Source organism: Linderina pennispora (genome assembly GCF_002104995.1).
Source record: "Linderina pennispora strain ATCC 12442 chromosome Unknown DL89scaffold_7, whole genome shotgun sequence".
NCBI lineage: Eukaryota > Fungi > Kickxellomycota > Kickxellomycetes > Kickxellales > Kickxellaceae > Linderina > Linderina pennispora.
In genome coordinates this window covers 3,089-23,662 of record NW_024468255.1, presented here as the reverse complement: position 1 = coordinate 23,662, position 20,574 = coordinate 3,089, and the positions used below count along the sequence as shown (strand labels likewise).

At 48.1% G+C, this 20,574-nt stretch overlaps 8 protein-coding genes across 8 annotated transcripts; 4 read left to right on the top strand and 4 right to left on the bottom strand.

Moving 5' to 3' along the window:
* The first annotated feature begins 1,772 nt into the window (after window positions 1-1,772).
* Window positions 1,773-3,583, top strand: DL89DRAFT_267595 (uncharacterized protein). Its single transcript, XM_040887567.1, has one exon. It carries the CDS (start codon window positions 1,881-1,883, stop codon window positions 3,552-3,554), a length of 1,674 nt encoding a protein of 557 aa, XP_040743054.1. The 5' UTR covers window positions 1,773-1,880; the 3' UTR covers window positions 3,555-3,583.
* An 801-nt stretch (window positions 3,584-4,384) lies between these two features.
* On the bottom strand, window positions 4,385-5,179 carry DL89DRAFT_316802 (uncharacterized protein; the record flags this gene model as incomplete). The annotated part of the gene is made up of 1 exon (XM_040891072.1): window positions 4,385-5,179. A coding segment is annotated over one exon (795 nt), but the record flags the coding sequence as incomplete, so codon positions are not given.
* Window positions 5,180-5,969: 790 nt separating this feature from the next.
* On the bottom strand, window positions 5,970-6,701 carry DL89DRAFT_267593 (uncharacterized protein; the record flags this gene model as incomplete). The annotated part of the gene is made up of 1 exon (XM_040887566.1): window positions 5,970-6,701. A coding segment is annotated over exon 1 (191 nt), but the record flags the coding sequence as incomplete, so codon positions are not given.
* Window positions 6,534-10,798, bottom strand: DL89DRAFT_160106 (xanthine dehydrogenase). Its single transcript, XM_040883641.1, has one exon. It carries the CDS (start codon window positions 10,674-10,676, stop codon window positions 6,669-6,671), a length of 4,008 nt encoding a protein of 1,335 aa, XP_040743051.1. The 5' UTR covers window positions 10,677-10,798; the 3' UTR covers window positions 6,534-6,668.
* Window positions 10,799-11,501: 703 nt separating this feature from the next.
* Window positions 11,502-12,120, bottom strand: DL89DRAFT_267592 (uncharacterized protein). The gene has a single exon (XM_040887565.1). It carries the CDS (start codon window positions 12,106-12,108, stop codon window positions 11,518-11,520), a length of 591 nt encoding a protein of 196 aa, XP_040743050.1. The 5' UTR covers window positions 12,109-12,120; the 3' UTR covers window positions 11,502-11,517.
* A 1,036-nt stretch (window positions 12,121-13,156) lies between these two features.
* Window positions 13,157-14,643, top strand: DL89DRAFT_267591 (NAD(P)-binding protein). The gene has a single exon (XM_040887564.1). The coding sequence runs from the start codon at window positions 13,189-13,191 to the stop codon at window positions 14,497-14,499; it is 1,311 nt and encodes a 436-aa protein (XP_040743049.1). The 5' UTR covers window positions 13,157-13,188; the 3' UTR covers window positions 14,500-14,643.
* Window positions 14,644-15,966: 1,323 nt separating this feature from the next.
* Window positions 15,967-17,518, top strand: DL89DRAFT_267590 (MFS general substrate transporter). The gene has a single exon (XM_040887563.1). The coding sequence runs from the start codon at window positions 16,061-16,063 to the stop codon at window positions 17,435-17,437; it is 1,377 nt and encodes a 458-aa protein (XP_040743048.1). The 5' UTR covers window positions 15,967-16,060; the 3' UTR covers window positions 17,438-17,518.
* An 88-nt stretch (window positions 17,519-17,606) lies between these two features.
* DL89DRAFT_267589 (uncharacterized protein) lies at window positions 17,607-18,652 on the top strand. The gene has a single exon (XM_040887562.1). It carries the CDS (start codon window positions 18,007-18,009, stop codon window positions 18,253-18,255), a length of 249 nt encoding a protein of 82 aa, XP_040743047.1. The 5' UTR covers window positions 17,607-18,006; the 3' UTR covers window positions 18,256-18,652.
* Window positions 18,653-20,574: the final 1,922 nt, after the last annotated feature.

Genomic DNA, 20,574 nt, shown 5'->3' with positions numbered 1-20,574 from the left:
CCAGTTCTTGAAGTGTTTACACATATCTTGGGTCAAAGAAGTAACAATGTTACCACCAACAATTGTGCAGCATATTTTGCTCCAGCGCTTGCAGATCTCTAGTTGCCACTGCCTCTCAGTCCCTGATTCGCCATCAATAATCTAAATGGAATACCAACCCACTAGAATGCTCAGCAGAGTGAAAGTGAAAGACCCACCAGACCTTCCAAACTCATACAACTCCTGCACTTCGGCTGTTGCCACGTGTGCCGCACAGCACCCCGCAACCGGGCCTGGTGGAATCCCAACCATCACCACCTTCCCGGGACACCTCAAGGTGACGATCCCCCATTACCCAGTACCGGATAGCACGCAACAACACTTTCATGGGGGAGTGTACGGCCATGAAAAGTAGGATCTGCACTGACACCACACAAAGACTAGAGCAAACATGTGAGGGCCAGAAAGAAGACAAAGGTGAGAAGGAGGAAAGATCGAACAGCAACTAGAGACCTGCAAGGGCAGGATCAAAACGTGCTGTGCAAGAGTACAGCGATGTTGCGAATTGTAAGTGTACCAAGAAATACAGTTTTTATTTCGGCAAAGGTGCGCTAGTGGAGAACGGCAATAAAAACGGTTAGTATGGAACACGAAGTGGAAAGTAAGAGTATTTACCTGTCCAGAAAACAGTGTTTACATGGCTGAACCACGGGCAAATAACAAAGTAGGAGTGTGTGTAGGAATAGAGTGGATATTATGTGTAGCAATATTTTATTAGGACAAGGAAGAGAAAAGGTTTTGGAAGAGGCGAAATCTGGCTTGCTTTTTTATGATTCAGGAGAGGTTTTCCTCCCCCTTGTTTTCCTTTGCTCTCATGCGACCTAACCTCCACTGTAAGCTTGTTGCCGGGCCGCCCCTCAGCGAACTCACTCTGGGCAGCTCCTAAAATAAAATTGGTGAGCTGCAATGAACAATGGCAGAATGGTGACAAATTGGGATGTAGATTGTAAGTCTTAACAATGTGGTTAGCCGTGTCAAATATGGCAAAACAGCTGATGTCGAATGTCATTGTTGCAGATACGCAGCCTGCATATGTTTGCCAAGCGGCAGGCGTCATTTCAAGGGGCTGCAGAACCATGCTAAAATACGCGGTAGTTGCATAACCTTGTTTCAGATGGAGGAGAAATAGTGCGAGAGACAAGGGCGGTCAGCGAACCATAGGGCCACGGATTCGGTTGTGAGCGATGGATTCGAAAATACTGGTGTGCCATGTTTCCAGGCGCACAAAGCAGCATTTAGATGCGTAGTGATGAGCTATTGATTTTTTTGGTGAAGCTACATTTCAGATGCTAGTGTGTCGAATCGGGTGTATCAATCTTGACCATTTACAGCTGTAAAATGTGATATACCCCATGGGTGATAACCTTAGAAGCTACAAGCACAATCCCCTAGGGTAAAATCTCAAGATCGATAGCAGAGCATTGGGTGTTGGGTTGGCTTTCCTCTATTTTCCACTATAATTGTTCGCCGTAACGATGCCCCAAGGGGGCATGCGGCCCGCTATGTGGCTTTCAAAAAGCAAACTTCTCTAAACAATGGCCAGATGTTGAGCCATAAACGGCCTGACCCGGAACCGGCAAAAACAGCATGCAGGAGGCATGATCGCTGTGCATATAGGAGTTGCTGCCCGAGATGACAGCTTGGGAATGTACTTGGTCCTAATGCTACTAACAGATGGGTTTATAAACCTGTTGGATTCAGCAAAATGCCTCAACTTTTCCCAACACTTCTCTTCTGCTCCAGTCTTATTTCTTCCTATATCCCCGGATCATTGTCCATAGTTTTCTCCTTGCTTCAGCTTTGCTTTTCATTCCAAACCTTACTATCATACTTCTCTTGCCATGGAGCCCACGGTTCAGCACCTTCCCATTCCTGTATTGGAACGTGTCATTTATTATCTTACTCCTGAAAAATCTATAAATGTTGGTCAGCATTATCAGAATTCCGTATATGAGGCTATTATGCCGGTTTCTCATGTTTGCCAGTCATGGCGGCAAGTCTCTCTCTGCCATGCATTCCGGTATGTCCACGTAGGGACTCACACTAAACCAACTCTCAAATTGGCTCAGACGCTGAAGGTCTGTGACCTGATCAAGGGAGTCACGATAAAACTTCAGACGAACAGCATATTCCACACTCCAAGTGCTGCTCTGTTAAGACGACATATAGCAAGTGATCTTTCATTCCCAAGCATCAAAAGTCTCACTTTCATCTTTGCTGGAAATATTTACTGGGCGAAAGGCGCACTGGCCAAACTACGTTCTCGTCAATTCAGTAACGAGTTACTCCGCATATTTCCATCCATTACCCACATTGGAGTGGAGCACAACTGGGATCTCTTAAGCGATAATCTTCCTTCTCATATAGTCAATCTCTTGAAACGTCTACTCGCCGGAAGAACCGCAATAACTACTGACGGATATTGTCTGGCCGATGCACTTCCATTCCCTCCAACCCCGGTCCCGCTGCAAAGCTTGGCCACGAGTGGGTGTGGTAAGATGACAAATGTGTTCACTCTTATCCGCAAAAACTCGCAGTCATTGCAAAGACTCCACCTTGACCTGAGCGCGTCCGTCCTGATCAGACGCGTGGTGACCAACAGCGACGGTTCAGCAGTTGTGTACCCTCAGCTTCATATCATTCGCCTAACTACTATGGACAAGTCCTGGAATGTCGCTCCCCGTCCTTCATTTGATGGAGTGCCATTCCCGGTGCTGAGATCTTTGACTATCCATGGGCGCTATCCGGTTTCTGACGACTCTATTCTGCGCGGATCGGAGGACTCACTTACGTTCTTGGACTTGCATTTGTGGGATAGTACTATCGACATTCTCGGCGCGGCCGGTTTGCTTGATGAGGGGCGATATATGGTGCTTGAGTCTGTGAGACTTACAAATTCATCCACTGGGTCCAACATGATTACTGAGGATCGCGCTTCTCTTGTACTTGGTGCTTTCCACCGGACGCCAATGATAGAGTTTAGCGACGGCTTTCAGTTTGGATATACCATTCTTCAACCATATATCAGCGGCTTGGCCCAGGGTGTTCGTGATCTAAAGATCCCTGGAGTAAGGTGCACTTTTGATGAGATCCTCCATTTAATCGAGTCTCTGCCCTTCATCAGGAGCCTCGCCGTGACCTGTCGCCGAAGTGCTGCTCTGGCAGATATGACGGATATTCCAGCTGTGGTTGAATCTGTGGCACAAGTGGGCTTGACGAAAAATGACGCTGTCGGTATCATTGCTCATGTTTGCCAGGCTATGGGCAGAACTAGCAGCCCAATTCTACCTGAACCTCCTATCTCCCAAACACTCCAAAACATCTCTGTTCGTCCAGACCACAGTGGAGGACATGTTCAGGCTGCATGGCTGACAACCATTCTAGCGTTGCGGTGCCCAACAATCCGCATTTTTCGCTCGTTCTTCACCGAAGACTTTGACATAGCCCGCGCTGACCTTGTGCGAGACAAGCACTTTGCTGAGCTTGCTGCTCGTTTGAGCACCGACAGCAACTAGGCTTTTGGAGTTCTTTACTTCTTATCATCATCAATATACGTCTTCTCGGAGATTCAACAATGAATTGGCAGTCTGTCATTTGTGCTCTTCAAATGCTATGTTGCTTGCTGCATATAGAGGCAATCCCTCACATTGTCAGTGTTTTTATTCTGAGTCAACCATCCCACGGGCCATGTATTGAAACATGCGACAAATATTCGAAAGGTAGTAAAGTAACGGAACATTCGCTATTATTCCAGGTAATAGCTAATGTGTCCTTTGCCTGATGCACAACAAAGCTCAGAAAAGCGGTGATCTTCGAGGCCAAATACTGTCCTTTGATTGCTAGAGAGCTACATGTGGAAGTGCTAGCCTAAATCGCGGTGGAATCTGAGTGTGCCAGTGCTCTAGGACCAGCAACTAACGACAATTGTGAGGGCCATTGCGCTCAGTATGCGGTCATTCCGCAGGTTTGGCAACCACAGTATTGGCTCTGGGTGGCTGATGAGCAACACTGGTGGCCCAATGCATGCTGCCATTTCGAGTACTATGGAGGTAATGCTTGGTGGGCGGGATGCACTCTGTGTCAGAATTAGTTAATTCTACTCATCTCACTATTCGCTATTCCCTTTGTATTAGCCACACTATCCGATCCTGGATTTGATTCCTTCTTGCTTCTCTTCCTATTACTTTTCTCTGCTTCATCAGGAGCAGGCCGAGACACCCAAAGATATATATTGGAAGAATATAATTGAGTGCGGAAGTGCACCAAGTTATATAACTCATATCTCTCTGATATATTCTGATTGACTTTGATACGCCAAATACGATCGCATTAACTAGTAGAAGTGCTATAGAATAGCAGAGCCTACACGCTCGAGACGATGCATAAAGCTTGCATGGTGCCTTGTTTCTTCCACCTCAGCTCGAGGTATAAATTTATCTAGTGCAAGCAAGGAATCACCATGGCGTTGGTTCGTTAACCAGTTGGTTTGGTCACGCTGAATGCTTGGGCAGAGTGCGACTAGAATGGCAATCATCTTCGAATTAGCCATCGGCTCGCTCTTGTAGGGTTCTTTGTCCAAAATATCCAGAGTATTGGACAGAGGGTAGCACTCTGTATAGATCTCATCCATGAAATCCATTTCTGAGTAGACAATATCCAAATGGTCGAACAGGAACTCACAAAGGAGATCGTCACAGCTGCAGCCACCGTTGTAATACCGGTCATAACTATCTTGTGAATAGCCGCTGCCTTCGTTACTGGTATTTTCCAAGCCCTTGTCTGTTTCTGTATCCACCAGCCCCTCTGTGCCACCACTGGATAGATCGTCCAATCCCCAGCTATGGCGGCACTTGCCAATGCACCTGCTATGCGTCTGGTCAGCGCTACGCAGCTCATCGGTGATCTCGATTCCAGTTGCCATCCGTCGTAAAAAGGGCAATACTTTTATCAGCTGAACAGTCCACCGGAGAGTGAATCGAATGGTCGGGATGTCGAGGATGGTGATATTATGCCCAAAGCTATCAATCGAAATCCCCAGTTGGTCGAAATCGCAGTAAGCTGAGACGCTTTTTATAGTCTGAGCTTTTGCGCCCAAGAGGAGGACCGACCTGGTATCCTCATTGAGGGCGACATCCGCATCACTAAGCGATATCCGTGTATTGAGATATTCCAGTACGGGGAACCGGCTAGCGCTAAAAACACCGTGATTGTTTAAGACCAAAGCTGATCGCGGATCCAAACGAAGCGTTAGGCTTATAAGTGGTTCACTGTTTCCCTTGAAGAGTACATCGTTGTTGAATGGATAGGGTGACCAATATTCCAGCTTCTCTAGGGCTGGAAAGGGGGAACCACCTGGCGAATCAAGGAATATAGAATCAGCAGACACCCAGCATAAATTAAAGTATATCTGAAGGGACCGAACGCGTGGGTACGCTATTTGTGTACTGTCGTCAGTGAAAATAGTTTTGGTAAACACCTTGTGTGAGTCGCTAGAGATATAAAGATACTCAAGCGTGACTGTGCTGCGGCAGATCACCTCAATAGTTGGTGAACCTGTGTTCGGGATGTTGAGTGATAGGCTGCGTATGTCGGTTCTGCTGAAAGGGATATTATCAAGATTTGGTTGGTGAAACCCGCGGAGATGGATTGAGGTTGCTTGAGAACACAAGCCTGAAAGTAGAACACGAATGAACGAACATCATATGATATCCTCGAAGCCAGGATATCCGTATAGCTCGATGCCTCTCAGGTTTGGAAAACCCTTCATATTTTGCTGCAGAAATTCTCTGCATGTGATGTTTCATTAAACATGCTGCTACCCAGCTATCCATCCCACTCATTGACGAATAGATCGAGAGCTGACACGTTGGGGAAAACCTGGTTGAGTGGAGGATTCATGAACATCAGATTCGCTGTGCCGTCCATGATATCGCCAATTTTCCAATGGAGACTAGATTTCTTCATGTGCATGATATCCCCAGCAGGCATTTGCCCTTTCAGTTCGCATGTCACTGTACGCTCACAGCAATCAATCAGATCACAATAATGGCATTCATTCACGCCGCAAAACCAGCTACCTTTGTAAAATTTATCTAGTGCAGCCTCTCGCCACCAGTGACAGGTAGCAAGTAGGGCAGCGATGCGAATATAGGGTTTGCAGAAGCAAGCACCAATGGTGGGATCATCGGGAATGATATCGCCGACGTACACATCTACAATCCTCTCGAGGATAAGCATAGGCAGATTCTGAGCGAGCGAAGGCATGGCGCAAAATAGGTAGTGGCAGTTGCTGGAGGGAGCTGAGAGAAATAACTTTGGAGGTTCAGAAAATAAACAGAAAACTGCAGTGGTCCTGAGCATTGAAGTAAGGTTGAGCCATTAACCAGCAAAGAGATCGTCCATTTCCATGCTGCGGTTCCAAGACTGAAATCATACCTACCGCTTTGCGGTATGGTAATTATTCCGCAACTAGGCATATAGTCCAGCCAACTACTCATTCAGGCTCGTCTTGGTGACTGCTACTTGCAGACAAAATGTCAGGCGCAGCCAGACTGCTTGCTACTATATCTTTGGTATTTATTAACCACACATCCACTGGCGATTTCCAGCATACGCAGACTGTGGCGCGACTAAATGCGCTGAATAGTAGGCTTTGCCAGTTTTCCCTGCTCCTCGAGTTTGTCAGCAATGGTGGTGATGCCATCGTCACAAGCCATGCGCAGTGTTTCGACTGTAGCTGGGATATCCATGTGCAGGGTACCGTGACTGACTCTAGCCGCCTTGACCGCCTCCCGCAGCCCAAAGAACACTGACGAGCCAAGGAACAGGGGCGGCTCGCCCACAGCTCGTGACGAATGGATGTTGTTCAGATGCTTGTACTCGACGCCTTCCAGAATCGCCACACGGAAATCACGCGGGATATCCATGCATGTAGGCACCCGGTACAGACCCAGGCGGTTAGTACTCAGCGCACCACTGGAAGTGTCAAGCATCAGCTCTTCGGTCGTGCACCATCCAACGCCCTGCATGAATGCGCCTTCAATTTGCCCAATATCCACAGCCTTGTTGAGCGAGCGACCGACATCCATGAGTATGTCGACACGGTGGGCAGTGTGGGCTCCGGTCAATGTGTCCAGCTCCACCTCGGCAATCGCCACGCCTTGAGTGAAGTAGTTGAAGTTGAAACCACGCTTGTTGGCAAAATCCTCGGGGATCGTGTCAATGTTGAAGAATGCCCGCTCAGACAGGTCAACCTGGTCAGCGAATGCGGCTCTGACCACAGCTGAGAAGTCGCTGTTAGGCATGCGTTCGCGATATGGCTGTAGACGGCTGGCCAAGGCTTTACATGCCTTCAGAACAGCGCCACCATTGAGGTCTGTCGAAATCGATGCGGACGATGGCGTTGGATTTGCGAGAACCTCCGTAGATGAACCTGGTATATACACTGAGCTCAGCGGTACACCCAGGGTATCTGCTGCAATCATGGCCATCTTGGTGTGCAGTCCCTGACCCATTTCCACGCCATGGTGGTGCACCATGACACTGCCGTCGAGGTGTATGTGTACCAGCGCTGCTGCTTCGAGCATCTCGCGGATACCATTGGTAATACCGTGTTTGGTTGGGACCAGTGCAATACCTCGCTTTCTGAACATCGACTGCTTGTTGTACTCGTCGACGGCAACTTTGCGCTTCACGTACTCGGCCGACTGTTGGATCTCGTCAAACATTTGCGGCACCGTCCAGTCGTGCATAGGGTGTCCTGATGGATTCAGGTCACCCTCCTTGTACAAATTGATTCGGTGGAACAAGTCGGCATCCATACCCAGCCTCTCAGCGACCTCAGTCATCATCGACTCGGTAATGTACTCGGACTGACACATGCCGAACCCCCTGAATGCAGTCATGCTGGTGATGTTAGTCCTGCACACTTTCCCAATAAAATGCGAATTGGGGCTGTAGTAGCAGCCATCAAGCGACGACAGACAAGCACGCATGACCAAAACCGAGTAGTCGTGCGAATGACCACCGTTACTGAAGGCCTCCACTTTATGTCCGACAATACGGCCATCCTGCATTACGCCAACCTTCCATTTGCCCAAAAACGGATGCCTGTGGCCTGTGGTCTTCATATCCTGGTCACGCGGGAGCACTAGACGAGCAGCCTTCTTGGTACCTTGCGCTACAATCGCAGCAATGGATGCATAATGCGCAGGGACGCCGTCCTTGCCTCCGAATCCTCCGCCAAGACGCTTAGCACGGCAGGCAATGCGGTTAGCCGGAACACCAAGCGCTGATGCAACTGTAAGCTGCGAACTCTGCAATGACTGGGTGGTCGCAAAAACATCGTACTCGTCATCCTCGCCCTTTGGGACAACCAGAAACGCTTGCGGCTCCATATACAGATGCTCCTGAGCGCCGCACCGCGCCTCTCCTTCGAATACATAATCAGCGCTGGCAAACGCAGCCTCGACATCCCCACACTCAATCTCGCTGACTTCCTCAAAGAACGACTCTTGTTCGATGGCCTGGTCGATCGAGTAGATTGCAGGGAGGTCCTCGTACTCGATCACAACAGCGGCTGCGGCGCGTCTAGCAGTCTCGCGGTCTTTGGCGGCAACAGCGGCAATAATCTGGCCGTGAAAATGCACTTCCTTGGATGCGAGGATTTCCTCGTCCTGCCAAAGGTTCCAGACATTTTTGCCAGGTATATCAGAGGCAGTGAACAGCTTGGGATAGACACCCTCCATGCCCAGTGCTGGCGATGGGTCAATCGACAGGATTCGGGCGTGCGAGCGTGTCGACAGCACCAAACCAACAGAGAGCTCACCGTGGACTGGTGGCATGTCGTCAACATATACTGCCTGTCCAGTTGTGTGCTTGAGCGCCGATAGGTGCGGCTCGCCCTTACCGATGATCGCTTTCTCCTCAACTGGTACAAATGCCTGTTCTGAGATCATGGACCTGGGCTGCGTGTACGCCAAATAGTCGTCTGGAATGCGTGGTCCGAGCCCATGGTCAATGCCAAATTCCTTGCACGATGCCATCCAGAACTGGTACAGCAGGCTGGCAGCAAGTGATACGCGGTACTTGGGCCTGTCGACATTGTCAGCTAATGCTGATGCGGCCTCTTGTGCACACGTCTCAAGCAGTGTGCTGTTGATAAAGCCGCTGTCTGACCAGTCCGCTCCATGGGCCAAGCTAGCTGTCTCCTGGGCGACAAAGTGCCTTCGTTCAAGACCAGCAAATACGAAGCTTGCATCCAGAACCCTGAATGTAGCAGGGTCGATGCTCACACGCATGCCACAGCTCACGATTGTTGAGTCATTAGCCTTGCGCATCGACTGCTTCTGCGAGTGAACAAACACCAGTGCACCACTTGCCGCTGAAGGCAAGTTCAGTGGGATGTGTATGTGCATGATGATCTCGCCGTCGGCTAGACCAGCACCATCATGCAGGTATCTATCCAGACTGACTGTGCGTTGCACTCCCGAAATAGCGTGCTGTAGGCTAACCGCTGCGTGTAGAACGAGCAGCACAGGGATAAGGTCTGATGAGGAGGGTATGGCGGCAATGTGGCCACCCACAGTTGCCGCATTGCGCACATGCGGGTTGCCAATACGTGCCAGACAGTCGCGCAGAGCACCAAGTCTGTTAATGGTCTGGACTTTTTGCAGCAGTTGCGCCAGCGTGACACATCCACCAACAACCAGCTCCTGTCCCTCGTTAGAAAGATGTAGTTCCTGCAGCTCCACAATGTCGCCAATGTACACATGTGGACTCCTCGCCAGGTCCGCATAGCTCTGGAGGCGGAATGCAGTGTTTCCAGCAACAAGTGCCGCGTGGTGATGTCTGGAGAATATGTCTTGCACGCCCCCCATTGTCATAGGCCGATATACAAGGGTTGTGCTAGAGGCTGATGCAAGACGCAAACCCCCCATGCACTGCTCTGCATCGCCGTCGATCTGTGCTTTGGCATAGCGGACAAGCGCCGGAGGGAAAATAAGCTCCTGAGATGCGTTGTATTGACGGAATTTGCTTTTTTCATGACACGGGGAAGCGCCATTCTCAGCCTTGAGCTTGCAGCAATCAACCCTACCACAGCCAGCACCACCCTGGTTCCAGCGGTTGTCCCGCGCCAGCGTCTTTGCCGCATCCAGGATGGGGCGGTAGCCAGTGCAGCGGCACAGGTTCCCAGCCAGGCACTCCTCGATCTCGGCCTCGGTGGGCAGCTCGTGCGGGTTGTTCCTGAGCAGAGCGTAGAGCGACATTGAGAACCCAGGCGAGCAGAACCCGCACTGCGTGCCGTGCAACAGGGCGATGCGTTCCTGCACTGGGTGCGGGTAGGTCGGCGAGCCAATGCCCTCGATGGTGGTGACGTGCTTGCCATCCAGCGCATACAGTGGTGTCAAGCAGCTGTTGATGGCCAGGTTCTCGACCCTGTTCTCGACGGTGTCAAACTTTGACAGCATGACGGTGCAGGCACTGCACACACCCTCATTACAGCCCAGCTTTGTGCCGGTCAGTCCCTCGCTGCGGAGATAGTTGGCCAGCGACATCGTCATGTCCATGGAGCCCGACTGGATGATGCGGCGCTCGCCGTTGACGTAAAAGAGAAGGCTCTCGCGATACTCGTTCATGGAAAATAATAGCTTAGAAATGGGAGTTCGAAGCAGTAGGATAGATGAGATTCTTGCAAAGATTCAGTTTGCAACTTGTTCGATTGTTAGATTTTATCCTCCCCCGGCAGGCGCCTTTTAAATCAATCTGCTATTTTGATGACGACACAACCACAATGCACCTTGCTCATGTGTGCCATTTTCTGGGCCTTACTGCTTTCAAAATCTCCTCAAATTAGCGGTGATTGGAAATCAGGTGCAATCATGTACAATCATTGGCTGGGAGATAGCGGCCAGACACTGGATAAGCACTGGGAGCCCAAGACGCTCACAGCTCTTTCTAGTCCCCCTATTCTCCTGACATCCCGCCTATGTGGTCCAAAAAGGCCACACAACCTGGTCCTCGAGTCACCCTTCGTCCTCTCGAGCATCCTCTGCACCGTTACCCCTGTATTCCCTGGATGTGTGTCGCATTCGCAAAGTACCGGTATTACAAATGGTAAGCATTTCCAAAGTAGACTAGCCTCTCTTTCCAGTACTCTGATATTGGAAGCTTTAAGATTTCTTTAACTTTGGATTTGACGCACTCAGTGCCAGCTGTCTTTACAGTATAACCAGTGAATGCTTGTATTTGGCCCAACCATATGGTGAATTTAACTAGCAGACCAATCCATTACGTGGTTGGTGATTCATTACCTGGCTGCAACTGCCTATCGCAATTCACAATGCTATAAGTAATCTAAACAAGACAGCAGATACAAAATAAACTAGCTGCAAAAATGTCTATCAATGCGTTTATTTTATGAATAGAGGATAAAAGATATATACTTGAATAACTGTATAGAAATGCACTAGCTTTTACTCAGTTGCAGTACACACCGGTGCCAGCAGCGTTGTTGTAGCACTTGAGGCCGCCCTGGCAAGCAGCATTCTTGAATTGGCCACTCCAGCTCTCACACTGCAGGTAATCGCCAGTCTGGCCGGCAGAGACGCACTTTGCAGTGTTTCCAGCGCATTGGCCGGCGCCAGTATTGCCAGCAGTGCTAGGCATGCCGCACATGGTAGTGCCAGGCTTGTTCGGATTAGCATAGCACACCTGGCCATTGGCGCATGTCTGCGTCTGCCACGTTCCGCTCCAGTTGTCGCATTGCCAGTAGGTAGCTGAAACACCGTCAGCTCCGTTCGGGCACTTTGACTCATTTCCATTGCACTGGCGGGCATTGGTGTTGCCGTTGTTTGGCGCCTGGTTCCTCTTCTGGGTGCTGGCGCCAGGGAATCCACACATGGCGGTTCCAGGCTTGTTCGGGTTGGCGTAGCAGACCTGGCCGCTGGCGCAGCTCTGTGTCTGCCAGGTGCCGCTCCAGCTGTCGCACTGGAGGTAGGTTGAAGAGACACCATCGACACCGTTAGGGCACATCGACTGGTTGCCAGAGCAGTCAGCAGCGCTGGCCATGAAGCCGAGAGAAGAGGCAATCAGAAGGAGAGTAGCAGTGTAGAGAGCCATTTCTGTGTTGCTGTGTTGCTGTGTTGCTGTAGTAGAAGAAAAGAGTGCTTTGTGTTGTGGATGATGCGTGAATCGCAAACTGCATATACAGATGTGGTTCTTTTATACAAGACGGTAACCAGGTATGGTGAGCGATATCTGGGTTTCAAATATGGAGGAAAGCACACACTGGCATCTTGGACAGCCATGCTCAGAGCCATTTTTAGATCATTCAGGCACTGACTATTTTTGCCACGCAACAATTGGCCGTGACACCTGGTAGTCAGAGCAGAACAAGGCAAAAATCAGCTCAGGCGCCATAGGCGGGGACATCTGAAAAACGCCTTGCTGCAAATCAGACAGCCCTGCAGCTCCCCCTGAAATTGTGTGCGTAGTGAACTCCTTGCTGGGGTGTCTATGCGGTCATGGTTTCTGATATCTTTTACAGCTATGAGATTTTTTATATATATTAGCGACTCACACACCGTTGATCTGCTAGTCCACCTACAAGCGGAATCTAATAAAGGGATAATAATACACCGCAGAGTGGACAGCATGGGCGAAGACAGCATCTACCACACCATTCCCGCATGTGCGTAATGTTCAGGACAGTTGCAATTGAATGCATATCAGCATGCTGGAGCACCTGGGCTGTGCCTATGTATTCCCACTGGTACATTAAGTGTTTGATCTGATTACTTGTGATATAGATGATTTTTACCTTACCAATCACATAATCGTGTACTGGCACATCCTTTGCACTATCTCTTTGTGCGGATTTCCACATGCGAGAATGATCCATATATGGGAGATTGCCACACATGTACTAATGATCCATATATGGGAGATTGGCGCCCATGGTCATCACTACTCGTCGATGCTGTCCCCTGCTCCAAATCGACAGATACATCGCAGATGTTTCATCTAATCTCCAAGTATATAAATCCCCACAAGTTTCCTCCACCTGGCTGTTGCTTCATTACAAGATCATTCATTCCAAACACTTCGATTCGTTAACAGTACACACCTCGATTTGCTTTCCCGATAAACATGACTCAAGCCTCGCCAAGCCTCCCCGTCAAGGTCGCCATTGTCGGCTGCGGCAACCGCGGCACCATCTACAGCACCTACGCGCAGCAATCGTCGCGAATGCAGGTCGTTCAGCTTGCCAGCCGCTCCTCTGTACGTCTGAGGTCGCTTGCCAAGAAGCTTTCTCTGGACGACTCGTCCTGCTACTCATCATGGGAGGACCTGCTGAATGCACCCAAGATTGCCGACGCCGTGCTCATCTGCGTCATCGACCGCCTGCACAAGGAAGTGGCAGTAGCATTTGCCAACAAGGGCTATCACATTCTCTTGGAGAAGCCCATGGCAACCGAAATTGACGACTGCAAGGAGGTGTACGACGCTGTACGCCGCAACAACATCATTCTAGGTGTTTCCCATGTGCTGAGGTATACAGCCTATAACCAGAAGATCAAGGAGATCATCGACTCGGGTGCGCTAGGCGATATCGCCGGGATTCAGCACATGGAGCCAGTCGGACACTACCACTTTGCCCACTCGTATGTACGTGGTAACTGGCGCAAGGAGGCTGAATCCTCGTTTTCACTAATGTCCAAGAGCTGCCACGACATCGATATCCTGCTGTATTTCCTCGGCGACAAGGCTCAGTGCACCAAGGTGTCGTCGTTCGGCGGGCTGTCTCACTTTACCAAGGACAAGAAGCCAGCAGAGGCACAGGGTGCCACCAAGTGCCTGGACTGCCCACACGAGCAGAACTGCGCGTACTCGGCCAAGAAGATCTATCTCGAGCCCATTGAGAAGGGACACACTGGGTGGCCGGTGGATGGCATCACCGATATTGTCGACATCGAAAACGTCCACAAGGCCCTAGCCGCTGGCCCCTATGGCCGGTGCGTGTACGAGTGCGACAACGACGTGTGTGACAACCAAGTGGTAAATATGGAATTCACCGGCAACAAGTACGTCTCGTTCTCCATGGTTGCCTTCACCGAGGAGATTTGTGTGCGCAAGACACGCATCTTTGGCTCCAAGGGCGAGCTGGTAGGCGACGGCAACGAGTCGATCGAAGTCTACGACTTTCTGACTGGGCAAAAGACCAAGCACACGCCCCAGCTGGTCACTGGCAGCCTGGCTGGCCATGGAGGTGGTGACATGGGGGTGATCACGGCATTTGTCGATGCGGTTGCACACAACAACCAGAGCTTTATGTCGTCGGACGCCTTGAACTCGCTTGACTCGTACCTTGTTGTCTTTGCCGCCGAGGAGGCACGCCGGCAGGGGAAGGTGGTCAACCTGGACGAGTTCCGCAAGCAGCACAATATCACTATCATCTAAGATTGACTACTGCTGATATCCTGCACAATTCGTACAGTTCAGCTATATCTGGACCCAAGTAACCAAGATACATGATAGCATGTAAACCTTCCCACCGGCCCAGCATGTGGTAGTTTGGCAACATCATTAGACGTTTCTCACAAGTACTGATCTCTTAAATTTTCTAAATATCAAGCATCTGCATGCTATTTGGGGCACACTAGGTGCTGTTACCTCTGGGCGGCTTTGGCTGTTGCCTACTCCAGGATGATTGTATTATTCTATTGGAGGGAGAGTGTTTATAGTTGCCGTTCCTTAGATCTGCAACACACTCATACGACTCTGCTCTATGCTCTTTTCCGCTGAAAAGATAAATCACTAGTATACAATGATCATCCTTGACAAGTGCTGAGAATTCGGCTGCTTTTCCGCACAGAAGGGCTCTACGGCGGCCACATCTTCGGTGCTTCTAGCGTTCATTTGCTACCACTACAGCCTGCAATGTTGCTCCATCTAATATAGAACAATGATTGATGCACAACATAATGACGTCTTAATCTGTATTTATAGCTTAAGCTCCATATTCACTTGATAGTTTGCGGTATAGAAGCACTGCCTGTGTTGTCTATCTAGTCCTTTTGCTATCATATCTCAGTAGTAATACAGCATCCGATTCAAACCTCTCGGAGATACCATCTCCTATCGTGTTTCTTGTGTTTAGCACCTGGCGGCATTCATTATTTATAGCCAATAAGTGGTTTGAGCGGAGATTCCTGCCTCTAGATGTCTATACTTATCGGGAACTGCCCACATGCATGCCGGGACAAACATCCAAAGCTGCACCTTTTCTTTGAACCCAAGTCATTACGCATACAGCTGCAGAACCGTATCTTGCAGTTGCCTGTTCAAGCCAATAGCAATGGCACATCAGCTCGGTCAATCTGCTATAGTTGGTGAGGGTATTTTCGGGATTGACTGATATTGTATGAAAATAGACATGCATGGAGGCAAAGTCCGCACCACCAGGACAACAAGATCATGTGGGCAGCCCACATACGCCGATGCACCTACTCCACTCCCCGCATCGCGCCTTCTTTTTATTCCCTTTGACGGCGAGGAGAGGAGGGGTCTGCATACATCCAGAGTAGCCTTGATTCTGTTGCGAGATCTCGGCCCATGACCATTCGCAAAGAGGTTGAGCTCCACAAAATATATGTTTCGAGCAGAAATGTGCCAGATGGCCGCATCTTATGCAGATTTGTGGCCGTCGCGCTGTGCAGATTCCTGTCAGCTGTGGGAAGATGAATATTTTGTACCTATGGAATGTCCTCCGTAGGGTGTGAATCAGCACCGTTTACCTGCTAGCCTTCCGAAAAATGTACCACCACATCGGCCATTTGCAAACGGTTTTGCGGGAAGCAGCATCATCTGTGGACATATAAATAGAGTCCCTCCATCCATTCTTTCCCCCTACCATCTCCAATCTATCTTCACTTTTTTATACTTGTGTACCCACTAATAATTTTTCTAATCTCTCCAGTTACTCGTCAATACTAATAATCTCTGATAAACATTGTACAAAATGTTTAAACTCCCGCGCTACAACAGCCCGATGACCCAGGTAGTCCTCGTGGGCTTCGTGTGCTTCCTCAACCCAGGCATGTATAATGCCCTCAACGGTATGGGTGGTGGTGGTCAAGTTGACCATACTACCGGATCCAACGCCAACACGGCTCTCTACTGCACGTTCGTTGTCTTCGGTGTCATTGGCGGATCGATTGTCAACCTGTTCGGTGTCCGCTGGACGATCTTTGGCTCTGGTTTCACATATGCTCTGTACTCTGGCTCGTATATCTACCTCAACCACACCCAGAAAGGCGGCTTAACCATCGCTGCGGGAGCACTCCTTGGTGTCGGTGCCGGTATCCTGTGGGCTGCGCAAGGCATGATCATGGTTTCGTATCCGAGGGAGGAGGAGAAGGGCAAGTACATTGCCGTCTTCTGGATCATCTTCAACCTTGGTGGTATGCTTGGCGGTATTCTCCCCTTCGCCATCAACTTCCATAGTGACAAGAAGTCCCTTGCAGATGGCGTCTACATCGCCTTTGTTATCCTCGAGTGCTTGGGTGCCTTTTTGAGTCTAGCCCTGTGCCCGCCTGCGAAAGTCGTGCGTGATGACGGTTCGTCGGTCGTTCTGGTCAAGTACACCAGCGCTCGCAAGGAGGCTATTGAGATCATCAAGCTGTTCTTGAACCCCACCATGCTTGCACTACTTCCAATGTGCTTTGCATCCAACTTTTTCTACGGCTACCAGTTCAACTGCTTTAATGGTGGCATCTTCAACATCCGTACCCGTGGCTTCAACAATATCTTCTACTGGGGATTCCAGATGGTTGGTTCGTACCTCCTGTCGTTCCTTCTAGATAAGCAAGAGTGGACCAAGCGCAAGCGTGGCCTCATCGTCTTTGGTATCGTCGCCGTGTTCTTCAATGCCATTTGGGGAGGAACCCTCAAGCTGCAGCTCCGCTACACCCACGGCCCCACAGCGGATGAAGATACCGACTATCCTGGAGGCAGCATCGACTTCATGGAGCATAGCCGTGCCGCTGGCCCGATCATCCTGTACCTGCTCTGTGGTGTCGGTGATGCCTTGTACCAGAACTTTGCCTACTGGATCATTGGTGCTCTTACCAACGACAACCAGAAGCTTTCACGCTACGCCGGCTTCTACAAGGGCATCCAGTCGCTCGGTGCCACTGCTGCGTGGCAGCTGGACGCCAAAAAGGTCACGTTTATGCACCAGCTCATTGGTAACTGGGTCTTGCTCGGCATCTCGCTCTTCCCGATGTTCTATGTCGTCTGGAATTTGAAGGACCACGTCAATGATGCTGTCCCTGATGATGATGCTGTCGCCGGCAAGGAGTATGTCGCCGATTCGGACGAGAAGGTCTCGGTCTAAGCTGTTACCATACCTTGATTTCCAATATTTTGCAGTGCTTATCCTATTTCCAAAATCATAATAAGAGAATGATCACCTTTATCCTGTCTGAGGAATCTCAGCACTTATCAATTTTTAAAATGGACCGCTGCTAGTGTGATGGACTATATTGAATAGTCTAACGAAGGGTCTGGCACTAGCATAAGGAAACAAGGGTGTTTATAGTGATTCTATCTCTGGTGCTGCTCGATATCTCCGATATGCTGGAACACGACATAGATGGTCTGGAAAACCAACACACTAGCCTCTGCTATGTCCATTGATGAGCATGTAGTATATTCAAATACAACTATTGGGCATCAGCCGTAGTTATTGGTGTTGAACCTCACTGCTTCTCTGGTCCACACGCAGAGCAGCGATGCTAGAAATCGTCTACGGTCTTGAACCAGTTCTTGAAGTGTTTACACATATCTTGGGTCAAAGAAGTAACAATGTTACCACCAACAATTGTGCAGCATATTTTGCTCCAGCGCTTGCAGATCTCTAGTTGCCACTGCCTCTCAGTCCCTGATTCGCCTTCAATAATCTAAATGGAATACCAACCCGCTAGAATGCTCAGCAGAGTAAAAGTGAAAGACCCGCCAGACCTTCCAAACTCATACAACTCCTGCACTTCGGCTGTTGCCACGTGTGCCGCACAGCACCCCGCAACCGGGCCTGGTGGAATCCCAACCATCACCACCTTCCCGGGACACCTCAAGGTGACGACCCCCCATTACCCAGTACCGGATAGCACGCGACAAGACTTTCATGGGGGAGTGTACGGCCATGAAAAGTAGGATCCGCACTGACACCACACAGAGACTAGAGCAAACATGTGAGGGCCAGAAAGAAGACAAAGGCGAGAAGGAGGAAAGATCGAACAGCAACTAGAGACCTGCAAGGGCAGGATCAAATCGTGCTGTGCAAGAGTACAGCGATGTTGCGAATTGTAAGTGTACCAAGAAATACAGTTTTTATTTCGGCAAAGGTGCGCTAGTGGAGAACGGCAATAAAAACGGTTAGTATGGAACACGAAGTGGAAAGTAAGAGTATTTACCTATCCAGAAAACAGTGAGTTTACGCGGCTGAACCATGGGCAGATAACAAAGTACAAGTGTGTGTAGGAATAGAGTGGATATTATGTGTAGCAATATTTTATTAAGACAAGGAAGAGAAAAGGTTTTGGAAGAGGCGAAAACTGGCTTGCTTTTTTATGATTCAGGAGAGGTTTTCCTCTCCCTTGTTTTCCTTTGCTCTCATGCGACCTAAGCTCCACTATAAGCTTGTTGCCGGGCCGCCCTCAGCGAACTCACTGTGGGCAGCTCCTAAAATAAAATTGGTGAGCTGCAATGAACAATGGAGGCCATTCACAAATATGAAAGTTTAAAGAAACTAAATATCTATTATCAGAATAACTAGTTAACATATAATAAATCAATTACTAGTGGGGGTTATACAGAGATACTTATCTGCCCATTAACTATTTATGCATGCTGGAACTATTAGCAATTTCAGTGAAATAAAAATTTCACCCAAACCACCATCGGCATCTTGGAAAAGTTTCAGTGAACATAATTTCAACCAGAAAGAAAAACCTTTGCATATTTGGGGTTAATTATCATTGGGCAACAAAAGTCAATATCTCAATAGATGTGGCTAAGCAACCACAAGGAAATTATGTTCACTGAAACTTTTCCAAGATGCCGATGGCGGTTTGGGTGAAATGGCAAAAAAAATATTTGTATTTTTAAAATCAATTATACACACAAAAACATTCTGGACATGATAACAAATAATAACTATGAAAAAAATAATTAGTAGCTAAAAATAGTTCTGAAAACGATTAGTCAAATATCTATCTAACAAAATTGTAATTTACTAAAATTTACAAGTCCAGGAATGACCCCCTTCCAAAGTGAACTAAGAGCATTACTATCAAGAGTGTTATCAGAAAGAAGAAATATGCCTGATGTTGCTGATGCTAGGTATACTGCTAGAGGTGTAGAGCAACTTGGATTTGAGCATTCTTCTGAAATATTTATTGACTCATTCATTGTTGAGGTTGTTGTTGAGAAATGCAGTGAATCAGATATAAAGGTAAAGCAGAAGTCAGCTAGTATTAGATTGCATAAAGTATTTGGAGAAGGTTTTGGTTATAAGTATGTTAGAAGCAAGATTAGTGAGCAATATGGACCAGTTGATATTTATAAAGTATCTACCCCAAACATTGCAATAACTAGTTCTTTGTTAACAGTGAAATTTGCTACTATGGCTGATCACAAAATATTTCTACAGAATTATGACATCACAATGGATTGTATGAATATCTCAACTAGAAATATTATCTATAAATACCTTTTAGAAAGAGGAGTTGAAAAGAAAGATGTTGTAGATGATTTACGCAAGTCTGGCTCTAACTGTATTAGCTGGTTTACAAAGAAAGGAGATGTTAAAGTTAAGAACAAAATTTACAACAAGTTTATTCAGCTTCTTGAGAGTGGTGAAGGGGGTCATTCCTGGACTTATAAATTTTAGTTATTTGTAATTTAGTTAGATAGTTATTTGAATAATCGTTTTCAGAACTATTTTTAGCTACTAGATATTTTTGGAACAGATAACTATAATTGTTGTGTCCAGAATGTTTTTGTGTGTATAATTGATTTTAAAAATACAAATATTTTTTTTTGCCATTTCACCCAAACCGCCATCGGCATCTTGGAAAAGTTTCAGTGAACATAATTTCCTTGTGGTTGCTTAGCCACATCTATTGAGATATTGACTTTTGTTGCCCAATGATAATTAACCCCAAATATGCAAAGGTTTTTCTTTCTGGTTGAAATTATGTTCACTGAAACTTTTCCAAGATGCCGATGGCGGTTTGGGTGAAATTTTTATTTCACTGAAATTGCCAATAGTTTTAACATGTACAAATAGTTGTTATGCAGATAACTAGCTCTGAATGACCTCCTTATTGAAGCATTTTCTATCAATGCAAAATTCTTATTGAAAATTCCTATTTTAAAAGTTGCTTATGACATGTCTACATAGAAGTTCATTGACTCATCAATTTTAGCTTGAATAAGTCTATCTTGTAGTTCTCTCATTGAAGCTTCTAG